Source organism: Epinephelus fuscoguttatus, linkage group LG6, assembly GCF_011397635.1.
Source record: "Epinephelus fuscoguttatus linkage group LG6, E.fuscoguttatus.final_Chr_v1".
Lineage (NCBI taxonomy): Eukaryota > Metazoa > Chordata > Actinopteri > Perciformes > Serranidae > Epinephelus > Epinephelus fuscoguttatus.
Window position 1 is genome coordinate 19,197,073 of NC_064757.1, and position 27,018 is coordinate 19,224,090.

Sequence of the window (27,018 nt, forward strand, 5' to 3'; positions counted from 1 at the left end):
GCTTCACGCTCTCCATGCTCCGCACTGCTCAGAGTCCTTCCTGTTTTAGAAATTTCAAGGAAGCAGCAGCAACTGGACAGTCGCAAATACTGATGGTGCGTGAGTCGAACAAAAAGCATGCATGCATCTACCGTAAACAGCTGTTCCTCTCCGAAACGTTTTGTTTCGTTCGGTTGACACGACTGTGAAATAAAAGCACGAGTGTTGTACTGTACCTGCTCGCAGTGACTCCATGTACAGCGACATGTCACACATTCCGGGAGTTGTTTGTGAGAGCACGAAACATTAAACAGATGTTGACTGTTGTTGGGAGAGTGACAGAGCAGTGTGAGGTAGCTAAGCGTGTGGAAATTAATGTGTTTTACTGCCTGCAGCGTGGGTTTGGAGCTAGAATAACTTTGCTGTGTTTGCATAATTAATTCAGTTGACGCACGTGTGCAAAGTTGGGGGACTACACGACTGCAGCCGTACCAGCAGTTACATGTTTCATAGCCATAACGTTGACAAATACTTGAACTTAGTTGGTAATGCAGTGTGTTATTGCATTGTGCATTATCACTGCCCCGCTTTATACAGTTAGCTATAAGCGTGTAGCCTGTGCAGGAGTGCAGGATTCAACGCTATGTTATAATATTTGGCTCACTGCCATCTTGCAGGTGCAACAAGCTTTGAGGCAGTTACCTTTATGGTCTGTGATAAATAAGGAAGGGACTCATTCTCTGACAGGTACAGGCATGTTAGAGTGTGATATAAGACAGCATATGTGCTGTATGTGTGATGATTTGTAGTCCTTATTGTCTCCTTTTCAATTAACCCATGTGACAGGATGCATGTCAGTGATCTTTGGGAGGGGAGGACCCATGCTCTCTCATCTTCGCACTGCCACACCAGCCCTGTACATATTGTGGATCACTATGGCCCAGATAGCTGGCCAGGAGGACAGAGAGAAAACAACTGCACTCAAAGGTAAATATAGCTAGAACAATACCCTGAAAATGTATTTTCAAAAAGGAGGGGGCAACTATACTGCAAGGGGAGAAAAGGTACTCAAAGGGCATGACATAAAATTATGATTACAGCTTACATGGCCTTATATCGTTACATGTTTCTAGTTTTAATTTAATGTATTTTTCAGTTTAACTTACCGTCTCCTATGTCGAAACTGTTGCTTGGATCATCTCCAGCAAAAAGTCTCCTAGTCTGCTGCTTTACCCCCTTCTTAAGTCTCTTATCTCAACCTGTAGGCAAACACACCAACATGCCTGTCTTGCCTAATAAGACACAGAAATAAATACGGATTTAATCTTATATCACTGACGATGTCCAGTCTACTTGTCCCTGTAGGAAAACTTTTCCGACTGTCTTGAAAACTACAGCAAAGAATGTGTAGTTCCTGCGAGATTACACCATCCTAGAATTAAAATGATAGATAGCATTATGAAAATGTGAAATCACACAATATTGTGCATAAGTCACAATTCAGTAAATGTGCCAGAAACACTAATTTTGTCTCACATTGTTACAAAGGAATGTGCAGTCCTTCTCACTCTGATGTGTGGCTGTATGCCTTTAAAGTTAATGTGGCCTATCTGATGCTAAATTATTTTTTTTTCTTTTGAATTATTTCCCACAAACTGAAAACTTTATTACCAGTTCATATTTAACTTGCCCCAATAATGGATGACATATGAGAGGAAATGTTGTACTTAACCTTGAGTCCAACATATTTATCAGCCATTTTTGCAGATCAATGTATGTGATTTTTTTCCCCCCACATTTTTTAATTAAGTGATATTTTTGCAAAAAAAAAAAAACATTGTTAATATGCATTATGTTGTGGTACTTATTTGATAGTAATATCATCTTTTCCATCTGCTATGCCACCTTAGGATAAGTGTAAGCATGTAGGAGGACTTTGGCGCAGCACTTGCTTGCTAAGTTAACCAAATGTGGGGACATAATTAAAATTTTAATGTAGGTGATGTTGCCAGGTTATGATGTCATGATTGAGGTCGTGTCATGGCATTTTGACTCTTGACATTCTTTGAAGAGAAGCAGCTGTGACTGTTGTCGCTAATGTCTGCTAACTGTTGATCTTCTGTGTTCTCCCATTCCTCAGATTTGCTGTCAAGAATAGACTTAGATGAACTGATGAAGAAAGATGAGCCTCCTTTCACTTTCCCCAAAACACTGGAGGAGTTTGAATATGCCTTCAATGAATGTAAGTACATATTTTAGTCTTCAAAGCACACAGCCTTCTGCTTTAACAAAGACAAAACAAAACTGAAAAGAAACAACAATAGAGAGCAGAACAACACTGTTGACAGTTCAGGCATAATAACTCAGCTTAGGTGAATAGAGAGTTAAATCTTGGCGCTGAGTTGTCGAAACCTCATGGGGTCTAGATATATACTGTAGGACGAATAACTTAAAGAAATGGGTTTGTTCTTACTACATAGCATATCATCCGTAGCGGTCTTTCTTAGTGTTTTTGGCTTGCCACCCCTTTAGTTCGAATATGTCCACCAAAAAGTGATTTTCCCTCTTGAAAGGTCTTTGATTGTTTGATTCAAATTGTTCATGACCTAAAGAGTTAAAACTCTCCTGTATTTAAAAAAAGCAAAGATTGAGGGAGTAGCAGAACTTTTTTTCCATCTCTGTCAGACATAAGCTTGGAGGGGATCATGTGTTTCTTTGTTTGTGCGTGAGTGTGTTTGTGTGTATCTGTCTGTTCGCAGGTAATCTGGCAAACTACTAGACCAGTCAGTCTAATATTTTGCATACACATGTATGACTTTATGCTCAAGGATCTCTCATGGTTGTGGTGATTCACAATTGTTGATAAGGTTTGTTTTATACTGCCATCCACTGCTCACTCCTCCTCTTAACCATTCGGTAGTTTTTTTTATACTTGTCTTGGCTAACCACAACAAGTCTTACCAAGTCTGTTGCAGGTCACATTTTGGCCTTCATCGTGACTGACAAAACTGGCATCCATAGGAAAGTTTGGTCTCATTTTGAACTGCAGCATCTGCAGATTGTTCCATACCAAATATGTTAGGCACATTATGAGATGAACTAGTCCCTGCTGCTATTATCTTCACTGATGTCTTAACTGTAAGAGAGCCAAGAGGGACATTTTCATTAGGTGCAGCTCTCTGCAGTGTTTCAGAAATGGAACGTTTTGTCTGCCAAATTTTGTTAACTTGCAGATTTTTTCATTGATATTTGTGCTCCTACCATCAGTATGTAAACAAGTTATGTAGTTAAATGGTTTCTTTTGTGTCTGTTTCAATTGTGTTAATTGTTATTATTTCCTACCATGTTGTGCTGTAGCCTACAGACAAAGTTAATACTAGTACAAGTCCAGTTACGAATTACATGGATCAAAGATTGGTGGCTGTGCTTTATCCATTTAAAATACATTCAACCTCATACTTACAGTGGTATCTATATTCCAAATACAGTGCCTGTTAGCAGGAAAACTTGATCTGCGCCGTGCAACGCACAGGGCTGTCAAAAACAGACAAACTGCATATTTTTATTAGCTTCTGAAAAACATTGCGGCGCGTCTGCTGAAATTAAAAGAGCCCGGGCGGCTGCCTGGTGGAGACGTTTTCTCCAGTGAGTGCATTTTTCTAGTTTTCTTCCTTTATTGACCTCTTATCATCTTGTGACCCCTCAGCTGAACTTTCAACTCACCCCACATTTCTGTTACTGGGTGAAGTAACTTCGAAGAATATACACTGATACTCTGTGGTAACAGGGGATAACTATTGATAGCTACTGGGGAAAACAAAAGTGCTGTCCTCTTCCTGTTTTGGTTGCAAAATAGTTGATGTACTTCCTTTGTGATGTAAATTGAGCTCTTTTTTTACCCGTAAGATCATACACATAGCAGACACAATTGCATAGTGAAAGCAAGGCTTATAGAGTGTGCCAGGGCTGACGTCAAAACCCGGAAGTTTAGCATCGCGCTGGTTCCCGGAAGAGAAAGTGAATGTGATTTTTGCATTGCGTTTTGGATTATGACAGAAAATAAGCTCTGTGGCTAACACAAGTTTATGATACTTACAGGTTTTGTTCAGCGAGATAATCTTCACATATGAACACTTTTCATACTGCATTTGAAGCTTAAATGTGATCGCCAGAAGTAAAAAGCTAACGTTAGGCTTTAACGGACTACATGACTACTCCACGGTCGCATGACTCTTTACGTCACCGCCACTAAGCTTTCAACTGATTTCGGCCGCTTTATTTTAAAAACATTGTATAATGGTGAAATCGGACTGTTTAAGCTAAATAAGAAGCCGTAATGGAAGTTTCACATTCATTAATCTAGAATCACTCAGACTAAACCTAATATAAATTTATTTCGTATCAAATTACAATATCTCTTTGCCTCTGTCTCCAAAATAACTAAAAACAAGAAAGCTTTTAAGACCTCTCAAATAATTGGTAAAATCCTATGTATTGAATGATCTAAATGTGTGATATATAACAAAACTGATCAGGCTGTTCAGCATATGGCATAGTTTTTCCCTCGAACACCTTATTGTTGGTACATGTTTTATTTCCTTCTTATGTTCTTAGCATGTTAGTTATTTTCTGTTCTTTTTCGTCCATTTTATGTTCCTTTTGGTTATGTAATTTTACGTGTTATTAATGTCTTTTTGAAGGCTGTTGCAGAGCAGCAACATGTTAATCAACAATATGTTGTTATAAATACACATCCAATGTTCTGTAACATGTTGTTATAATTGCACTTAATGTAATGCAATGCCAACTCTTTTAATAAAGGATTACAGAAAACAAAAAGGAAAAAAAAGAAGTTGTAATGGCGGACTGCCAGCACTCTCGCCTGTTCGGGGGTGATGACGTTTAATGTCCCCGACAAGGTTTGTAGTCATATTAAGCAACTTGTTAGCAACTGCCTTTTTTACGATACGTAAAAGCTTCAAAATTCACAAGTAGGGTATTTACTGACATGTTTTATGTCGTAGAACAAAACCTGAAACTCACTTAAGCTTTTGTTAACCACAGACCTTATTTTAGGCATTTTACCAAAATCCCATTCAAAAAACGTATTGACTTTTAGACGAGAGAATCGGAAGTGCTAAAAGCGCTAACGGAGTTCCGGGTTTACTGGCACACTCTATAGGGAACCAATCTAAACACTGGTGATGTCATTATTTGATAGCCATTACATTATGCAATCAATCATAATGATAAGTTAAAGCAAAAAAACGTGCCTATTTCCACTTTAATATTGTGACCTCAGGGTGGGTTCTGACACCTACTGGCCTACAGAGTTGGCTGCTTCCACTCGATTCATGTTAAAGCTTCTGTGTAGCTGACATGAAAACAAAATTACCATAATCCCTTATGAAACTAAGACAGCTTTAACATAAACCGTCTGTGTGTAATTACTGTTCTGCTCAGTGTAATGTCACTGTTTTGGAATTAATGACCTGAAACTGTCTCTGGTGTCACCTGGGACATTTTGGGTGTAAAGGTGTGTGTGTGTGTGAGTGTGTGTGTGTATGTGTGTATGTCAATTATTAGTGACAGAAAAGAGCAGAGCTGACCCAGCGTGGTGCGGGTCCAGATGATCTAAAAGTCTCTTTAGAATTCACTTGGCTCGCTTTAATCCAACCAGGTGGAGAGAAGGAGGAAGAGTTGGAAAGAGGGTGGTGATTTTGACTCTTAATATTCCCCTGTAGCCCCTCTCTCTCTCTCTCTCCCTCTCCCTCTCTTTCTCTGCGCCACCCCCTCTGTTCTCTGTCAGTGTCTCTGCTGGCTGTCTGGCTGGCTGAGTGGGGGACATGTTGTGTACTCTACGGCCCGTCAGTAACCTACTCAGCCTTGCCCTCCGCCTGACGGAGCATTTGCATAACCTCGCTGTGCCTAAGAACAGAGACACGGAGACTTACCCCCCACCCGCCACAGTGCCAACACCCGCCACCCCCCCTCCTCTACCCCAGCCTCAAGTCCCAGCTCAGTCTCCCATGGAGGGATGAACACATTCAGAGACCCTCCATCTCTTCTCCCTCACCTTGCTGTCTCCCCTGTTCTCCTCTCTCTCTCTCTCTCTCTGTATCTCTCTATTTCTGCCCCTGCCCTGCTTAAAATCCCCGACCGAAACACAGCTCACCCACACACACACACACACACACACACACACACACACTCTCTCTCTCTCTCTCTCTCTCTCTCTCTCTCTCTCTCTCTCTATCAATACACACCCATACCCATCTGTATGTCTTGTCAATTTCCACTCAGGCCTCTTTTTGAAGGATAGCATTTCACAGTAGCTCTGGCTGGCAGGCATTTCTATAGCTACACCCAGGCTACCTTTGCCCGAGACAGGTGGAACAAAAATGTTAATTTGACCATGTAATGATGTGAATACAGACGAGGCTGTGTACAATAGTTTGCAGGTATCTTAATCACTGAAGATGATGGCTTCATCTCGCTAGCCCTCCAGTTTTCCATTACTGGAAATCCAAGGTTATGTACACCTAATTAAGCGGCCAAATTGAGAACAGAATGCTAATTATGACAGAAAAGAGGAGAAAAGTTGAGAAAACGTTATTCCTCTGAGAGGATGTGTTGGGGGAGGCGATGGAGCTGATCACCCCTCTAGCTCACACACACACACACACACACACACACATGCATACACACACACTCCTTCTCTCCCTCCCTTCATGCACACACACACCCCTTTCCTACAGTAGGATTTCATTATAGCTCCTCTCTTCCTTCTCTTAGGCAGTAGTGTTTAGATCCTCACCCCTCCATGAATGCATAATTGATTTTCTTCAAGGTACTTTTTGTGCACACTGCTTTATCCTAACTTCTCACTCGTCTCCTGCTCTACCTCTCAGGCACACACGTCTGCTTCTTAATGCAACATGATGACAAACCTAGATTCAGGATTACATGTTGTCTAACGACAAACCATGAAAGCAAAGTGCTGCAATACACAGTGTGTTAGCAACGTAAGATTTATCACGTTGATAGAAGGGGTGAAAATGGTGGCAATTTAGAAGGAGATGAAAAAAGTGCTTATGCATTCTTTTATCTTGCAAAGATATTTTATTTATTTATATCTTAGATGGGTTTCTTCACATTGTGCAATAATTGAGAAAGTATGAGAGCCCCCTGGCTATTTGGGTTAAGTATGTGTACTTTTCAGTGGTTTAGCTCTTACAAATTTTGCAGTTATAAAGGTCAAAATTAAATTTAACACTGTTTAGTGTTTTATTGTGTTGTAGTGTCAACCACAGGATCGATGGGCTCATCGCTAAGGTATAAACGTGGTGGTTCCACAGCCACACAAGGGTAATTGTTTATTAAGAAAAAAAAGTAGCACCATTTCTTTACATCATTTTTCTGTCTTATGACTGTTTTATATCAAATAAAACCTGGATGTGTTGAAAACTCCTCTGTTTCCCCTGAATTATTATAAATCACTTAAACATTTCCCCAAAAAGCTTTTGTTTCTCCTCAGTCAACTCGTGTGTGTTGTAGTGGCGATGGGGCTCTCCTGCCACACGTATTCTTAAGCCTTGTGACACTTACTGTATGACCACACCTGGTCCTCCTGGCTGTGGCTGGAGCTGCTGGTGTGTATTTGTGTGTGTGTGTGTGTGTGTGTGTGTGTGTGTGTGTGTGTGTGTGTGTGTGTTTGGTATGTGTAAGCTGTGCTGGTTAGGGTGATTGGCTGATGCCCAGACAGCGTCCTCAAAGGAATTGCAAGGAGCAGTTGTTGTCGCGGCTAATGCGTGCCAGGCCACCTTTCTCTCTCGCACAAAACCACCCTGAGAACCTTTTTCACACCTCCTTTGGTCTTTGCTGTTGGAGATTTCAGGTGGAAAAGGCAGGGACAGACCTGTGGCCTGTGGCCAGAGCGAGCAGGGAAGGAAGGAGAGAGAGAGATTGACACAGTTAAAGAGGAAGGGGAGAGGCTTTTAGACGGATGAAAAGAGGGAGAGAGGGAAAGAGAATGTTTTGCCATACCAGCTGTCCAGCCCTGGCCTGCCAGACTACCCAGAAGGCCGTTGGAGTCGTGACTGGAAGAACGCTGCTGCATCCACAGGCCTTGTACTTGCCAGATGGGGGCGGTGGTGGGAGGGAGGGTTAGGAGGCGAAAAGACCACTAGAGGAAAAAACTGAGAAAATAAAAATAGGCAATATATAACTAAGAGGTCAAGCTTGATTTGCTTTATTTGGCAGATGTACTTTTGGATGTCTGGTCAGAAGTAGTAATCCACCCACTTCTTGTACACACACATGTACAAATATCCATTTTCATCACAGATGTGTTTACCTTCTATTATTCTTTCTCCCTAGATGGCCAGCTCAGGCATATAAAAACAGGAGAGCCCTTTGTCTTCAATGCCAGAGAGGATCTCCACCGCTGGAATCAGAAACGCTATGAAGCTCTTGGAGAGGTAACACACACGTTATTGTTTTTAAAGCTTCATGCAGGCCATCCATGTTCAGCAACTCAGTCTGTTAGGGTTTGCTGTCCTGACCAGTTTTTGTGACATATTTTTTGGAGAGTAAGGGGACATGGCGACACACATGCTTTAATTATGTAGGTGTAAGGCAGTATTCATTTGTACTCACATATACAGTTAGTTTCATGTCAACCCTTATTTTTTTTACTAACTATGTTGACAGCACTGTTGTGGAAGAGAGGTGAATAAGAAAATATGAACGCCTAAAATGAAGAGCTCAAACTTGATAAAGTCATGTTATATTGCCCCACCCCTTACTCAGGGAACTTTGTATATAAAAGGGGCTTTGGAGCTCTTGCAGATTTTTACCTCCGCCAAGGAGGTTATGTTTTTTCCAATATGAAATGGATAAAATGGGCCTTTTTTTTTTACAGCAGACATTTTGACATGTCATTGTAGGAAAAGCGTAGCTGAAATTGATGACAGTGGGGCGTCGGTGGCTTAGTGGTAGAGCAGGCGCCCCATGTACAAGGCTGTTGTCGCAGCGGCCCAGGTTCAAATCCAGCCTGTGGCCCTTTGCTGCATGTCATCCCCCCTTCTCTCTCTCCCCCTTCACGCTTACCAGGTCCTGTCCATTAAAGGCAAAATTCCCTAAAAAAAATCTTAAAAAAAAAAGAAAAGAAATTGATGACATTAACGATGGCTCACTTCCATTAAATGTCCCTGTAGTTATTCCGCTAAGCCAGCATGCACAATACCAGGGTCTCCCCTAAATGGAATGTAGCCATCATTTAGGTTGGTAAATACACCTGTGCTTGTCCTACTATGACATGTCAAAATGTCTTCTGTAAAAAGGTCTATCCCATTGTTACTTGATTTTAAAGCCAGTGCCACAGAACTGCTTCAACAGGAGTGTGTCTTCAAGTTTACAAGTATTTTAAAGGCCATAGCCCACTGAGGCATATGAGAACAGTGGATTCCCCCCTTAACATTTTCTTGTCAGCTTAGCTGAGGTATGAGTTGCGTTTGAGGTCGAAATATGAAATCCGAACTGGATAGTGGCACACCTACTGACTGAGCATCAGCCTCAATCAGATGTGAAGTCCGCACCAGAACCTGAGCATGGGTCTGACATTGAGCCTGCTGCTAGGATCCCCAACCTTCTCACCATAAAAAGGCCTTAACCAATTAATATTACATTAAAAAGATACAAGATGACACAGTGTAGATAAAACATTCTGCCTGTGATGCACATAATACTGGAGACTGTCTACATTGTCCTGACAGAGACTATAAGCCTGACACAGCATGTGCAGAAGAGAAATAACAACTGTCTTGACAGTTTTCAAACTGGTGTGAATGGGACATGACAGCATGGACACTGAAAGCTACTTTTTGTCTTTCATTTAGAGGATTTTATGCCACAAAATACCTTTGGCTTTAAAATGCTGTCGACACATTTTTGCGTAGTTCCTTGATGCGCTTATGAAGTTTTGTGATCGTCCAACTGCACCGCCATATATCCAAACATACACCATCCTAAGGTTCACCTTTAATTCACTCCCTCAGTACCACCACATGCAATATGCATTAAGATAATGAGACAAATGTTCTTTTGTAATCTGTTTTTTTATTTGCATCCCCTGCTATGTTGCTTTTAATTGTGTGTGTTCTTTGAAGTTCAAAGCAAAGTGATAGACCCGTTTGTGGGATTACCTGGGTGTTTTTATTATTTCTAATGCAGGTATACAGTCGCTCCTTTGAGAGCCAGCCTTCTGTGAAGGCTTTTTTCCCCTCTTTTCTTCTGCCTGCTCAGGCACTATCCACCAGCATCTAAAAAGGCTGCAGAAACAAACATTTGGTAGCATGCAAGCAGAGGCCCTGAAAGAACACACAGACATTTAAACTAACTGAACTCAGGCATCGGAGGGGGGCCAAACATTTGGAGAAAACAAATAATCATCAAGCAGGAAGTATGCAAATTTTATTCATCCTGTGATTAAAAAATTGACAGAAGCATCTTCTTTAGAGGAGAAAAAAGGAGAGCGTGTCAATCAGTGTTGATACAAGCTTGTGTAATAAGAACAGATACTGTATGAGTTGTGCTGCAGGAGATTAACTGGCTGAGAAGAAAGCAGCACTACCTGAATAAGCAGTATTATCTGTCTGTTGTTTTTAGGCCACAGATGATTCAAGAAAATGAATATTGTACCTCTCTCATACAGCTTTGCAAGTACAAATGCATTGTTTTTGCTGGTAAGAAATATGCTCCATTATAAATAGACACGGCTACTGAATTGTATGCCTTTGGTTGTAAAGTGGGTTATGCTGCTTAGTCAGCCTCTGTATGTGTGAGTTTATGAGTGTGTGTCACACGGGCTGATCTGCATGCTTATTTCTGTTTCTGTCTGGCCGACACATCCAGATGTATTTGTGCTTGAACTCATCTCTCTATGCCATTGTTTGTCAGATGTCAAGAAGGTAAATGTATGTCTGAAGTCTTTATTTATTTGTCTTTTGCACAACAATTACAGTCGAGCAGTCGCTGGCAATGAAATCCTTGTTCTCAGACTCCCTCCAACAAGGCTATTGCAAAATATATCAAAGAAAAATGCATGTAGTAAAAATGAGAAATCAAAATATGGACATAAAACACAAAATAGTGTACAAGTTAAAATAAGAATTAAACAAATATATATAAGACATAATGAAACAAAATAGATACAATAGGACATATAATGTAGAATTTACAATAAGCTTCTATGCAGACAGGGCTGTTATTGGCCAACACCATTCCACAACACACCCCAGTGCCCTCTATCAACTTGCCACCTGAGACAGTCTGAGAACTATCCACAGCTCAGCCTGAGAGCTGTGTGAGATGGCACAAGGATGTGGATGCATGTGTTTGCCCCCGGCAGTATGAATGGAAGGGTATCGTTATTGCCCCCTAATGTCCACTTGCATTCCTTTCTGTCCCTCTTTTCCTTCCTTCATACCTCTGGAGGACTGATGGCTACTTCTTGTTTTGCTACAGTGCAGACGCTCTTCTCACTTGCTGTCTAATTAGCTATTATTTTTTCAACTTTTTCATACTTTTTCCTGTTTGTCTCAAACTGCAAACACCTAAATCACTTGGAGGATAATTTATCACAACTCTGCATTGCAATTATGTACTTTGAACTACATTCTGCTACGCACAATGTTAATGTGACCCAAACAGAATTGAAGTGCACAGACGTGTCATTAATTGTTCAACGAATACTCATGAAACCATTTCTATGATTGTGTAACGGTTTGTACGCTGTTTTACAAATAAGCACTTCTACCAGTTAGGTTGAAGAAAAGAATCATGGTTTGGCGTTGTCACGTTACATACTTAAGGTAACACAACAATGTCGTGTTATGTATGTACGTAACTGAAAATCACTCAAAGTTGACCTTTAGTTTGAACAGCGGCCTATTTTAGTTGCATCAATTGAAAACTAATGTTTCAAAAAACTTTGATGTCAAAAACTTGCCTAAGGTCACATGATCACAACCTCCTGGCTCCTGATTACATGGTTTATTTGCAAATTATAGTGCATTACTTTTGATAGGTATAAATACCAACAGTGAATGAGACCAGCCTCAATTGTTACGCAAGATTGTCATAGTAAAGACAAGGGTATACACACTGGAGAAATCTTCTGAACTCCACTACATTCTGCCAGTGTCTTTGGTCCGTGAGTTAGCTCATCAGAGCTCAATTTGACAAGCTATCTCTCAATGATATTGTAACTTTCCCAAGACTCACCAAAACAAAACCAGTGAGTTCATGTGCTGCGAATGAGTGCTTGAGATGTGCACAATCTAAAGATAAGTGCAAGACTGTAATTTATGGATTTAGGTCAGCCAACTTTGACCTTGAACATCTGGCAGACAACCAAAGACATAGGCATAAAGGCATAAACACAAGACAACTGGAGAACAGGTTGAACCATTAATAAATGTCCCTGAGACAGAAGTGGAAATGGCTGCTGATAAGTTTAGACATGGGATTATTATGAAGAGTTCCAGCCAGCTGAAAAAGGCAAAGAGTGTCATGTGGAGCAAAGGCAACAAAACATCTGAAAAGACAATTGTAGTTGTGGGAGACACCTCTATCAGGAACATAGGCAGTTAACACACTGCACTCCAGATGTCATGGTTTGTAACGCAAAAGAGCAAGTTCTCAAATGATTTACACCCCAATTAATTGTTATCAATAATTGCTCCACATGTGATAGCCAATGATGTTTGCATAGAGCAATCAGAAGGGCTAAAGCAGGATTTCATTGAACTGTTTAATTGTCTGGACATTTTTTTATTGGGCAACGGTTGACAGACTAGTCAACAGGTTCAGCAGACTCTCTGCGCATGGCTTAGCAAAGCCACCAGACAGAAAGGGATCAACTGAATTGAGGACCTCAGTCTGTTTTGTGGACGTGGGCACCTTTTCAGGGCGGATGGCCTTCACCCAAGCAGGTCCCGAGTTAAAGTATTGATGGAGAATTTTCAGACCGAAAAGCTCATGGATCAGTCTCGTAATTCCTCCTCCCTTCGCTCTCCTCTGCCTCACCTCTTCTGGGACCCACTGATAAAAAATGAAGTGCTGATTAACGCTGGTATTAAATTCAGCCCCCGATCACTGCCATGCTGTCTGCCTCTTCCTCAACCAAGCACATTCTTCAACACCAACTTTGCTGATAATGAAGATGACAAAATGAGTCTGCCCAGGCTGATGAAGCCTGCAGAGTCACCAAAAGTTTGCCTCATCCATCTCCCTCACCTCACTTCTTCAGGATATCTCTAACAAACTGAGATCAGAGATTTAGCAACTTGTTGTGATGATGATGAATGCCACTAAGTTGCACTGCTGCATCTCAATTCCCCACCACTAAAATGTAAGGAAATCCGGAGAGATGGGCGAGAAGGAGGAGAGAAGATGCCCAGGACAGGCAGAGTCCCTGCCCCAGAAGCAGGCTGTTCCTCTGGACTTCATGTCCCTATTCCTGCTTTGATAAATAGTATAGAGGGAACAAAATGTACTTTACTAAATCTGTAGATTTATCAAATTGGATATCAGTTACTCATCAGCCACAGTCTGTCTTTATAAAAAAAACTTTAAATTGGCGAAGAATTCTTTCACTAGGGCAGGCTATGGGCAGAAACAAAATAGTTTACTATTATTATGCAGATGACACACAGATTTATAGGATTTATAGAACAATATCACCAGGTCTCACACAAGCACCGAGTCCTGTAAGCGCATCAAACAAATCAAAGATCGGATGTTTTCCAGTTAAAAAAGACATATCTTAAATCATAGTCTTTGAACCAAAAGAAGAAAAATTAAAAGTCATTGCGTAGCTTCAGTTGTTAATGTTAGATCACAAACCAGGCTAGAAATCTTGGTTATGGACTCAGACTCAAATTTTAACATCAACATGAAGACAGTTACACAATCAGCCTCCTGTCACCTTGCGAATAGATCAGATATTAAAGGACTTATGTCTCAGCAGGATTTAAAAAAAACTTGGATTCGTGCGTTATTTACAGCAGGCACTACTGTAATGCTGTCTTTTCAGGTTTCTCTAAAATATGATCAGAACTACAAGCAGAGAAGTCTGCTGCTCATGTCCTCACTAAGACCAGGAGAGTGGATAACATTAGTCTCGCCACCAGACAGTCAGAGATCTCCGCCTTCTGATAGTCTGGGGACACTCCTTTCTAAAGTGTGTTTAACACACCGGCGAAAAGGCCGGCAACAAAGCAACGCTTCTTGCATTTTTGAAAAGGACACAAACACACAGAGAGTTTGAAAATGGATGCTGAGAGATTAAACTTTTATCAAAAACTGAATAAATACCACACACAGCAACACAAAACTGCTTTGCTAGCTCAGTCATGTTGTAACTAAGATATCCACTGCAAAAGATATTTTTTTCACGGACCGTTTAATGAGTTATTACCTATTACAGACACCGCTAACGGCTAACAGGGCTAACAGCTAACGGTTAGCCCAGCTAAACATGCACACAGAAATAGTAATGTTTGTTCAATCATTGTGTTTATAGACTTTACAAACATCGGATTAGTCTTAACGGTGATACAGTGATGTGAAAAATGTGATTTTATATATATATATCTATATATATATATAGATATATATATGTATAGCTAAAAGCCCTGCTGGTTTTCTACCCGGACTATAGAGGGAATCACCTTGTTGTTTACAAGGCGATTCCCTCTATAGTCCGGCCGGACGGATGAGTCATGGCCTTGTAAAAGATTATGTTTGTTTCTTTTAGTTGCTGAGAATGTGTCGCCACAAACGCGACAAACACCCACTAACTTTGATGGTGTTTTCTGCAAGCACGACTGAGCCGTTTTGTACCGCTACAGGTGTTTCTAGTCAGACTATGTTTATGAGCACAAGAGTTCAGCGAGCCACCGAAGGACCGCCCTGCAGATTTACTATTGGTTCTGCAACGTAGGGAGTTTTTTTAAACTCTGAAATTGTATCCGCCCATCTAAACACAAAATCAGGGAGAAAGTCATCAGTCTTTAGTTAAGCAAAGCATCTAAAGACTGACTTGTGAGTCTAGGATAACATTACTTTAGTTCTCAGATCTTTTCACTGTCATCCTGTATGCCAAGGATTTTACTTTGAATTTCTACTGTTGGCTCATAAAGCACAGGATAGTTCAGGGCCAAAATACATTTGTGACATGCTGCTCCATTATGAGCCATTCAGACCTCTCAGATCATCTTACAGGGACAGGTCTGTTAAGTGTCAAAAAGCACCATTCAGTTTTTATGAGCCACATGTGCAACAAACTCCCAGAAAATGTAAAATCTGCTCCCAATCTCAGTTCTTTAAAACCGGGTTTTGCCACTGCAGTTTATCAACTTACTGTAAATTTGGGACTATTTATTCATATCTTGCACTGCATTGTAGCTGCCCCGTAATTTTTATTCTGCTGTTTCCTGTCTTGGTCTGTTTCATCTTCTATTTTACCTTGTTTTAATCCTTTTAAATCCTATTTATGTATGTCTTTTTATATTGTCTTTTTACTCATGTTTCTTTTATAGTTTGTCTTAATGCCGTTATGTCTTATGTAAAACACTTTGAATTCCCTTGTTGTTGAAAGTTGCTGTACAAATAAATTTGCCTTGCCTCTGTCCATCCCTGCTTCCTTTCTTCCTCTCTGTGTCTTTATATCGTCACTGTCCTGTATTTTGTGTGGAGGACTCTGTGTGTGTGCGAGTGTGTGTGTGTGTGTGTCTGTGTACATGTGTGAGAGGGCTGGGGGGTGGCGGCTGTATTGTCAGACACATCACAGCACCAGATGTCCAATTTGCACTTCAGCCTCGTCTGAATGGAGGGACAGATAGAAAGAGGGAGAACGAGGATGTTGGTGTGATGGCCTCCAAGCAAAAGAAAGGGATGGGAACAAAATTTGGGTTGAGCACAAGAGCAGTGAACACATTTTTCTCTCTTTTTTTTTTCTTATTTAAAAAATGATTTTAATTTTTTCCCCATATTTTTATGTTATAATGAGAGATTTGAAGATGCTATGTCTAAGAAGCTGCACCGGGCCACTTTGTTTGTATACCCTGGGCCAAGTGTACATACAGGTGAAGGGCCAAAGTGTGTGTGTGTGTGTGTGTGTGTGTGTGGACACCTGGGCTGCAGTTCACCTGAAATTACCTTTTACTCACAAAGTTACCACAGCCTAATCTGAAGGCTTCTTTATATTAGTAACATAGTAACAATTGTTAAACAAACTCAATTTAATACAAATTGAGATGGAATAACATAAGGTGCACAAAAGAAAAAACATAGCTCACAAAGTGTGCAACCATTAGAAAGAGACACCAAGAAAAGAGAGGAGAAGAGTGCGTTATCTGTTAAAAGTTGAACTGGAAGAGTGTTGTGCATACATAAACATGACAACTCATATACATCTGTTTGATCGCATAAATCAAACAAAAAATACATGAGATCATTTGCTAAATGGAGCAAACTTAATGTGTTCTTAAGAGTTGTACAAAATCATGGTGGAAAATGTAGGAAATCACTTGTTAGGGAAGAATTGCACAAGGCAGGTTGAGGAAAAGGAAAAAGCAGATCATAAAACAAAAAGTCTATTACATGAATTGAACTGTTTCAGTGTACTGTTTGAGTACAGTGTACTGACTCCATGGCAGATATACAGTAGGAGAATGATGTTCCTCAGAACCATAAGCTCTGGCATGAGAACCTTTGAATGTTGTCTGGGAAAGCTAGGTTATTTGGACAATAGACCTATATTTTCTTTTTACCCAGAGTCAGCCCACTCACTGATGCAATTTTATGTCTCTCTGTGTAGTCTGAATGTATAGCAATGGCATAAGAAAGGGCATCTGTGGTTATCTGTCTCTGGATAAGTAGGACATATACGAAGTCTGCAACTGAAATATCCTTTTATGTTCTGAGTGCACTCTATAAAGAGTTTAAGCACCGACTTAGAGGATCTTATTCTCTGTTATTTCCAGTTATCCCAGTTTGTAAATTGTTGTATTGATCTAATGTATTCTTTATTGTGTTCTTTTCTTCTTTTGTATTATGTTGTGTCATTCTCAAACTAAAACGCTACATGAGCCGAGACTGAAGAACCCCCAGACTGCTGGTGTTGTGACATTTTCCATCCTTGGCTCTGACTGTTATCATAATGGCTGTATTACAGCTGTAATATAGTGCACGCTATCTGCGCAGTGTTGCTCAGTGCAGCAGGGTCACCTCAGCCTGTGTAGGTGTCAGTTGTAGTCTAATTCCTGTGATTCAGTGATGAATCTCTCTGATAGAAGACAAGCATAGGGTCTGGCCCAGATGGAGCTCTATTAAGCTGTTAATAAATGAGGATTCTTCTCTGCTCTGCCTGCATCTGTGGAATGGAAGGCACTCACAAATTTGTAAACACACACACACACACACACACACACACACACACACACACACACACACACAGTCAGAATATTATAATGAAGTAAAGCTAGCCAGATGGCTGAATTAGAAAGCCGTCTCTCTCTCTCTCTCTCTCTCTCTCTCTCTCTCTCTCTCTCTCTCTCCCTGTTTCTTACCATCACTGCTGTCTCTCTGTTATCTTTTTTCTCTTCCTGTCTCCCTCTGTTTCCACATTATGGATGCTGGGCGTTGTCATAGTGGTGACCAGCTGGCCACGATTTAAGGCCCTACTGAAGTGCCCTTGAGCAAAACACTGAGGAGAATGGCAAAAGAAATTTGTGTGGTAAAGATAAATTATGACAAGCTTCATCTATTCTATTGTATTCTATTCTACTCTATTTCATAAGAAGCTGAGTTTCTTGTACTGAATGGTAACTTATGTTATACCTTTGCCATTGCATAAATTACAATATCATCTGCATACAGGTCAACACCGGTAAACTTTATTATCCCACAAGGAGAAATTCATTTGGTTATAAATGTACTGTGTAAAACACCAAAGTACACTGCATGTGCACTATCAAACACACACTCTGCAGTGCTGACAGTATAAAATACATATACTGTCTTGAGATACACAATGCCACTCTGAGCTAGTAATATAGGTGCACATGTTTCTTATTTAGTAGTCTAATTGTTGAAGGAACAAGCGATATGCTGTACCTTGTTGATGTGATCTTCTGCTGCAGGATTCTGCTGTGACTCTCTCAGAATTTCAGGTGTTTGAATTCTGATGATCCGACTGTTCTCACTGTCTTGATCATTCGCTGCCATTTGGCATGATGTTGAACATGCATATTTCCAAAGGTGCAGATCAGGCCAAGGGACAGAATGCTTTGCAAGACAGATTTGTAGAACATCTGGAGGTTATGGCGATTTATCCTGAAGTGATTCAATTTCCCATGAAAGAACAGCTTCTGTTGTAGTTTCTTCGGATGCTTTCATACCTAACTTGTTGGGGTTGATTAGAATGAACTCAGGCCAATTTGCCCAGTTTATACGGTTTGTTTGGGCTGGTGTGAAAGCTGTCAGCGAAACCGCGGTGAGGACCAAACAATCAAGACCACTTGAAAAGGCAGGTGTGAGACCATAGAAGTTATGACAGCAGATATGTGAGCAGAATTCAAAAGTTAAAAGACGAAATCCATCTGCTGGTCATGAAACCTGTCCACAATATTAAATATTGAATATTATAACTAATTCATGTAAAGGCCATGTATAGCCATATAACACATATAATAATACTTACGTGTAGCCATGGTACTATGGATGCACATCAGTGTGGGTATATCCCTTGATTAAAAAGCTGTCAAACCTCTGTGCTCATATCTGACACTGTGTACTTTGACAGTTCATTAAGTCCATTGAAAAGAGTGGGACAGTTGTCCCATAGTTAGTCTGAGTGGGCGGAAATTTGCTGCATAGATCAGCTTCTCATCCCGCCCTACCACCTTCGGTTGTGTAGCAGTTTTCAACTGTTTTCAACACGCCCTTTACTAACTCTTGCGGTGTTTGATCTTGCAGGGATGTAGCCTTTTTTCTGCATGGTTGGCGTCCTCTAGGCGATATTTTTGTGGGTGTGTTACACCAAAACCTGTTTCCCCCCGGCACTATTTTTGCAAGCGCACCATTGCTGTGGCACCGGTCAGAATGATTGTGATTGGTTGAAAGAAATACAAGCAGTCGGGGTTTTTTTTCTCCAATCTTAAAGTGAGAGTCAGCGCAGCCAGACCTTTCTTTTCTTGAGAAAGGTCTGGTGAGCGAGACTATCCCATAGTTAAAAGCCTCAGAGCATTACTGTTAAAGACGCAGGCTTTTTGTTGTGTTTTTATGTTAGTCATTTTTCATTATAACGATTGATTTGCAGTCTGATTATTACCAACCAATAATGCTTACAATCTGTTTTGTCTCTTTGAGCTCTTTGTGATACCAAAGAGCATAAGTATACACATCAGAAGCATTTTAGTACTGCCTACACTTTTGTCAGTCAATGGAATTTGATTTCGCGAGTTACCTGCAGGTCAGTGTAAGTTCATGTTTAGTCCTCTTTGTTGAAAGTCAATGTGAGAAGGAACTGGACAAGGGGCCTAGTTTATAAAACTCTGTGGATAATCTACACTAAATGTTTGCATATGTACAAATGAGGAAATTTCCGTACACCAAAAAATATTCCGATTTATAAAACCATGCATACGCCTGCCAGTACGCAATTTCCTTTTACAAACCCTAAATCAACTAGGAATTCTCTGCACGTGGATCAGCCTCATACCCCGCCCCCTACACAGCCACAATCAACCATAAACGGTCAAAGCAAGGCACCTCATGAATGTTCAGTGGTTTGAGAGGAAGACCAAGAAAACTTTTTTTTTTCTGACACAGAAACCAAGGTGCTCGTGGGTGAGGTGGAGGTGAGAAAGCACATACTGTTTGGTGATCAGTGGGGTCACAAACAAAAGGAATGGCAGGAAGTGGCAACATGCTGCTGCTGTGGTTAATGCAGTGAGTGCATCAAACAGGATAGTACCTGGACTTTAAAAAAAAAAAAAAATAGTTTGACCTAAAGGAGGAGGTAAAAAAAAATAAAAAATTGCACCCTGTCATCTGTGAAAAATGTAGATAATCTATATGTGCAGGTGGTGAGGATGTGCTGGGTGAGGTGCCTGGAGAAGTGGAATGTGTGTGGCAGCAGCACAGTGTCTCCAGGGCGCTCTGTGTACACACAGGCTTGCTCACTGTAGCGACTTTACACACAAAAACAGTCTTCAAACTAAAATTATACTTGGTGATATAAGGACAGTATTAAGACATGTTATTAAAAACTGTTCACACTGTGTACTGCAGTTCTTTAATTCAGTTTGAAGTTATTTTGGATTTCTTCAACCGACAAAGATCATTTCATCAGTTAGCCTAGTTGAGGTGAAAATCAATCAATCACCACCTGCCACATCCTGGCATCGTCCAGCTGACCATGAGTGTCAGCAGCATACAGTCCGGCCCAGACCCTTTCCTTTGCACCCCAGTGGTGGGGAACGTGGTGCTGAGACAACGCTAATGGATTATTCAGCAATATTTGATTTAAGATTTGAGTTTACTTCTATGTTTTACAATCTAAAGGTGCTTATGGACAAGTTATGGCTCACTGGCACAAGCACAAAAAAAAAACACTATTGCATTTGAATGTTTATGAAGTGGATCTATAAGTAATGTGTGATATTAGGTTAATTTGAATGTGTTAGAGACATCATTACACGTATAATGATTCCTCTCACATTTAATTTCTACAATCTGGCTTCAAATCACCACCTCACCATCTGTGTCGTCAATTTCCCCCATCTCCAAAATGTGTCTACACATGGGTCAAAGTTTCCCTAAATGTACGCACATTCCCCTGTCTTTTTTCTTGTTTTTTAAATAAATCCCAATTTATTCTTGGAAAGTGGCATATGCATATTACAAGCCCTTTTTTGTGTGTACACAATGGTGTTGAATTAGGCCCCAGAACTAAAGTGCAACAATGTATATATATTTATATGTTTTTTCCCAAGTCTGGACTAAATGAACCAACTACAGGTGTGAAAGCACCCATAGACTTAATCCCTGCCAGTTCCTTGAATCTTAGGTGGTAGGTAAGGTATTGAAAATGTGCAGATACCATGTCGCCTCTAGCACACGCCCCACAGAGGTTCATAGCTACATGCATTTGCATACTAGTCTCAGGACACAAATCATATGCAGTAAAAGATGTAGCATCAAATACAAAGCTGTAGAGATTCAGTGGCCAGCTTGTTAATGATTGTGTACTTGTTAATAGTTAACTTACAGTGACATCCATTAAGCTGAAATCATTCATTTGTTCACAGCGTTGCAATGCAAATTTCATCATCTGCCAATGTCTGTCTTGTAGTTTTTTGCATGTGCAGGTGCATGTGCAGCCATAAGACTGTTCCATTAGATGTGTTTGTGTGCTTTTCCACAGGAAGCAAGTATGTAGTATAGTGTTCAGCCCTTTAGATAATCCACATTAACCAAAAGGAGATGGATTATAGTTGTAAGTTGTGGAGGTCTTATGAATCACCTTTAAAGAGTCACTGTGCAGTCGTGAAGTGTTGTGTCAGGCCCACAGTGGGAACCCCGGAGACAGGCCTCCATACTGTACTTAAAGCACGAGGAGGCCCCATACCAGTCATGGAACATTTTGTTAGGAAGCTAATGGGATCTCTCTAAAGAGGAACTATAAATGACAGCTGTCTGCCCAGATTCACTGACTGCCATCACGTCTCCATTCCCAAAACACTTAAACACTGCTGCTGCAACTACTGCTGAGAGCACGAAGGAGGAAGCAGACACAGTCACACAAAAATGGTTGCAGGGAGTGGGTGAGGTGGATTAGAGTTGATGAAAGAGAAGGGAATTGGACAGGGGGTGGAGGTTTGAGGGGGGGTGTTAGAGAAAAGACAGGAAGGCTGGTAGTTACAGCGCTGGCATCTGTCGCTACCGCCGGCACCCAGGGTGGCATACAGTACTTTTCTTTGAATTAGACCTCTGCCGGCTTCTCAGTTAACACCTGAGGAGGTCATTATGATGCCATTAGGATGAGTAGTGCTGGGAGGGCGGAGTGGGAGTGAGAGAGAGGGATATCTACACTAAGTGTAAACAGTCTGTCTGTCAGTCTGTGTCTGAGAACTTTCTCTTCCCCTGGAGAGCCCTCTCTCCTCTGACAGAAGAATGACAGAGGCCTCATGGGAATTACACCAGTCTCTCTCTCTCTCTTTGTTTCCCACACGGACTGACAGATCACAAATTCACAACAATAGGCTCTATTTTAATACCACTTTTTGTTGGTACACAAGGCTGACTTAAAATAAACAACCTTTCTATTGCCTCATGCTCTCTCTCATTTTCGCAGTCTCTCTTTCTGAGTATGCTTTGCTGTTGTTGCCGCTGTTGTTGTGCTGCATTGTTCGGGGGGATTTTCTTCTTTTTTTCCCTTTTTCTTCCTCTCCTCTATTCTCTGGAGAAGAAGGAATGCTTTCCTGGGTGCAGTCAGTGATACGGCATGGAACAGCTCTTTCAGTTTCATTATATAAACAGCTTTGATGCCTCTTCTTGCTCTCTGGTTTCTATGGCTAAGTGGCTTTTGGAGAGGGCTCTGGACTACAAAGACAAGAGGTGTCTGTGTGTGTGTGTGTGTGTGTGTGTGTGTGTGTGTGTGTGTGTGTGTGTGTGTACACATGGGTTTCTTGTCTGTACATGAGTTTCTTGAGTATACTAGTGCAAATGGTGGACACTGACATACTGTAGTTTCATCAGATAAACCAGTGTGACTTCATCAGCCCCAGTAGGTGTTGGAAATGTCCCCAGTTACATAATGCAAACTGGACGCCTCACAAGGCCTTAAAACTGCTCTGTAACTATGACTTCTGATAAGGGATGTCCAAATCAAGGGTTTTTTTGTCCCTGATGCCACTCTGAGTCATTTAATGTCAAGTATCTGCAAATACTGACTCCAGATACCAATACAGCTGCACAATGCACACTTCAAGTACTTAGAAGTTATTGAAATCAGTCCTATGTAGTTTTAGTCTACACCTATGGTGTTTCACAAATTAAAATATAAAATAACAAACTCTTTAATCTTGAATCTTTTTGGCCTTGTCTCAAGGGAATTTCCCTCTCCTTTTAAGAGAGTATTGTCCAGTGTGTGCTGCTTGAATACATTCTTGCATGAGTCCGCCTACCTGAATGAACTGTATTTCACTGAGTGTTTATTTTCGTTCTTGTAGCTGTTGTGCGGATTAGGCTACAATAATAGATTACTCTTATTGGCTTTTTGCTCATGGGGTTTTGGTTGCACTTGCAATGGTGTGGTGAGAGTGGTTGTCATTAGTTCAGCACCGTTGTCTGGCTCTCCTCCTAGCAGGGTGGTGAAACACATGCGCCATGAACGGGAGCAAAATGCCAGAGACTAATACTGAGCGAAAATGACACAAGTGCTCATAACTTCGGTGAAAAACATAAAAGAGTTTCATACTGCATTTTGGTGTTTTGGTGTTTTGCCGTGGGAGAGGCTCAGCCACTGCTCTTACACACATGGGAGCTCAGCGGACTGGAGGACAGACAGACAGAAAAGAGTTGAGAGAGTGCTTCACAAGTAAAAACATGGGCAGACATGGAACAATTTAGCTGGTCTGGATCAGATAAAAAACACCTTGATTGGGCCTGATACTGATTTATCAGATCAGTTTGGGTCATCCCAACTAGTGTGTTTTCACAATTATTATATTATTTAATTCTGTTATTTTTATGTTTATTTTCATTTATAAATTAATTGTATATTTCACAGTGACTGGCATTAATTTGGTCTTAAAGAGGCTTTAATCTGCCTCGATGAAACTCGATTACATCAGGTCATGTTTCACGATCATCTCAGAGGGCAGGTTTCAGATCATTGCTCTCTCTTCCTCCTCTGTAATTACTCCAGATTCTCCATTGCCATTGACCATCCCAACCTTTTCCCTCCCTGCCTCCTCCTTATCATCCTCTGATCCTATCCTCCTGTTCTTTTCATATTCTGTATTCCCTTACTCCTGTTTCTCATCTCCTCATCTTCCCCACCTGTCTTCCTGTCCTGGCTCTCTTCCTCCTCACGTTTGGTTCTGTGCGTGCCTGGGAAAGATCATCTCCTCATCGCCTTGGGTGCGGTCAGCCAAACCAGGCGTGACTGTTGCAATCAGTGCGAGAACACACACACGCACGCACATGAACTGATACATGTGCACACATAATGTGGGAGGTCTCTCTCTGTAGTTAGTTTAAAAACATATCGGCTTGCAGCCACAATGGTCTTCATTAAGACATTGGCTTGCTGTGTGAGTGATGGTGATGAAGAGATTGTTATGGGGATGACCAGAGGTTTGCAAGGAGTTGATGTCACAGCCCACCCAGTTAAAGGCCTCTTATCGAGGACACATACTGTACTATTCTCTCCCCACCCATCCCTCCTTCCAGCGCTCCTTCTCCTCTCAGCTGTTCGCTGCAGTGGGAGCTGGCACAAACTTCTGGCTCCTGGGGATTACTTCTCCATGTCTCTCTTCTTGTCTTCTTTCTTTCCTCCCACTGAGCTCTCCTCTAAGTCCCTTCCTTCCTCCCTGATCCTGCTCCTCTTGCTTCATCGCCACAATGCTTCCTCTACACAAACAAACCACAGACACAGAGGTGACCTCAGCCGCACAAGGTCTGTTTCAGACTCTCCCACGACCGCTCTCACGGTCATGTAGAAAGCTCGCTGTTGTTCCAAGGATGCATCATCAGTCTGCTGTCTTAGCCGACAATTGAAACCCCACTTTTAACCGTTTTCGCTGTTTTACGTTATTGAAGGCTGACACTCTCTATCACAAGTGGAGTGAGGTTTACAATGGTTAACACTGTTCTGTAAACTGTCACTCATGGCCACTGCTCTGTTTTTTTGGAGGTGAAAATTGTACAGTCTGGGACTTCAGTCGCCACTCTTTATGATAGATAGAGAGAATCTAAGCTTACATCGACATTTCAGATAATGTTGGAACCACATCTTGTCAGCCTGAATGATATTACATATTTGTAGCAGATAAGAAGGACGTTGTAAGCATGTGTACGGCCATGAAACCTATTGATTTGAATTGATTTAGGTTGCTTTTATCTCTCTCTCTCTCTCTCTCTCTCTCTCTGGCTCTCTGGCTCTGTCTCCTCTCTCACCACCCTCCCTTCCCTTCTCTTTGTGTGCCTTAATATTATTTGCCAAATCCACTCCTCATGCTTCTCCTACCGTCCGATGCCGACAATGCAGGCACTCAGCGTTGCTTCCTGCAGGCATTTCATTAAAGCACTAATAACACATTGGTAATTAGGTGACAAAGAGGCTTTTCTTATTGTACTGATCAGCTGCTGAGACGTAGTCCTTAGAGGCCCACACAGAAGGAGGCTGGCTGTGTGTGTGTGTGCGTGCGCACATTTATGTGTGTGTGTCTGTGTTGTTGCTGAGTTTCTGAGATGTATGCATCTGCTCTGGGTGTATCCTTTTTTTTTTGTTTTGTTATGTTTTTTTTTTTTTATCCAGTGGAATGCTGGTGCTGTCCCTATTTCAACTCTTACTTTTGATCTTGTTTACTGAAAAGGTAATCCGGCTGCAGGTTTCATTACGAACTAAAGCATACAGATGACCACACAGCCTGTATACAAGATATATATTAGATTCTTATTTATGATCTACAATATTGTTTTATCAGGGGGAATGCATTTACACTGGGAAACTTGCATTCTTTCCACTTTTTTCCCCCTTCTCTTGTTCCCTATTAGTCTCTCTCCTTATTCTATATCAGATGGTTCTTGAGCCACCTGAGGCACTGAACAAATAACATAGTGCAAATGAAATTTCCTGTGAGGCTTATTGATGTCATTAAACACTAGCATACTGAGGCCCGGAATCATTTTAGTCTTCATCAGACCGCCTGACATTTTAGTGAATTAGCTGTTGGGAGGTTTGGTGGGTTGGGGTGAGGTAGGGTTGTTTTAGCTCCTCTAGCACCCCCCCCCCCCTTCACAGGGTCAAATGGTAGAATCGATCATCTCATTTGGTCCGTCTGCTGGCCTTTGATTGGCTGTCATAAGGCCAATATGTGTCCGCTGCGTAATGTTATTCTTGCATGTTGTTCTTTTAAGCAGTAAATCAAGTTAGCATTGAGTTTCTTTTCGGCATAAAAGAGCAAGGCAATATTGTGATTATCATGAGAATTCACGTTTACCTTAAAAGCAAACAACCCCCCTTTTTTTCTCGAGTAGTCTTAAGTTGCATTTGACCTTTTATTGTCTTTTTCTCTCTGTGTCAAAATGCCAATTCGTGCCATTTAAAAAGTGTTTGGGAATTTGGAACATGTAATTTAGGGATATGCATAATTCCATTGTCCCCCGGTTGACATTTCAGAGCGTGGTTTAAAAAAAAGAAGAAAAACATTTTGTTTAGTGTATGCCAAAAATTACAAAAGCTGAGCAGATCAGGGCCCAAAAGAATCTTTTTTTCATATTTTGTTACAAATCCTTACATTTTTGTTCAAGTCACATCAGCAGTGAGTTTCACTTCTCCTAGGAACTTGGAGAAATGTCATGTGATTTGAACTGGGTCCCCAGTCAATCAGTAAAGCAACATGCCAGCTGTTTTCTGAGAAAAACAAAGTTTTCTTCACAAATTCAAAGTAACACAGCATGACTAGTTCATTTATAAATGGTCATTTTGTGGGTGAAATATTCCTTTAACAATGTAGTCATATCACATAATCATTACTTACCTGCGTTACATTACAGATGTAGTTATTTTAACCCAAATTATGACAAAACCTAACCAACTACCAAGTAGTTTGGGTGACAAAACCTATGTTTCCTGTAAAAATGGAAGTTTATTTTGAAAAGATACTCTGAATTTAAGCAGCAGAAATTGAGAGATCATCCCTGAACATCCAAAACTGAGGCTAGAGGGGTACCTAGAGC

The 27,018-nt window shown here is 41.1% G+C and overlaps 1 protein-coding gene across 1 annotated transcript in view; it reads left to right on the top strand.

The window, feature by feature from the left end:
* The window catches only part of fam172a (family with sequence similarity 172 member A), a 175,869-nt gene continuing 148,851 nt past the window's right edge, over positions 1-27,018 (top strand). Inside the window, exons 1-4 of the mRNA XM_049578705.1 lie at positions 1-95; positions 826-966; positions 2,120-2,221; positions 8,359-8,459. Coding sequence (XP_049434662.1) covers positions 831-966; positions 2,120-2,221; positions 8,359-8,459 — 339 coding nt within the window. The 5' untranslated portion in view covers positions 1-95; positions 826-830. The remainder of the gene's footprint in view (positions 96-825; positions 967-2,119; positions 2,222-8,358; positions 8,460-27,018) is intronic.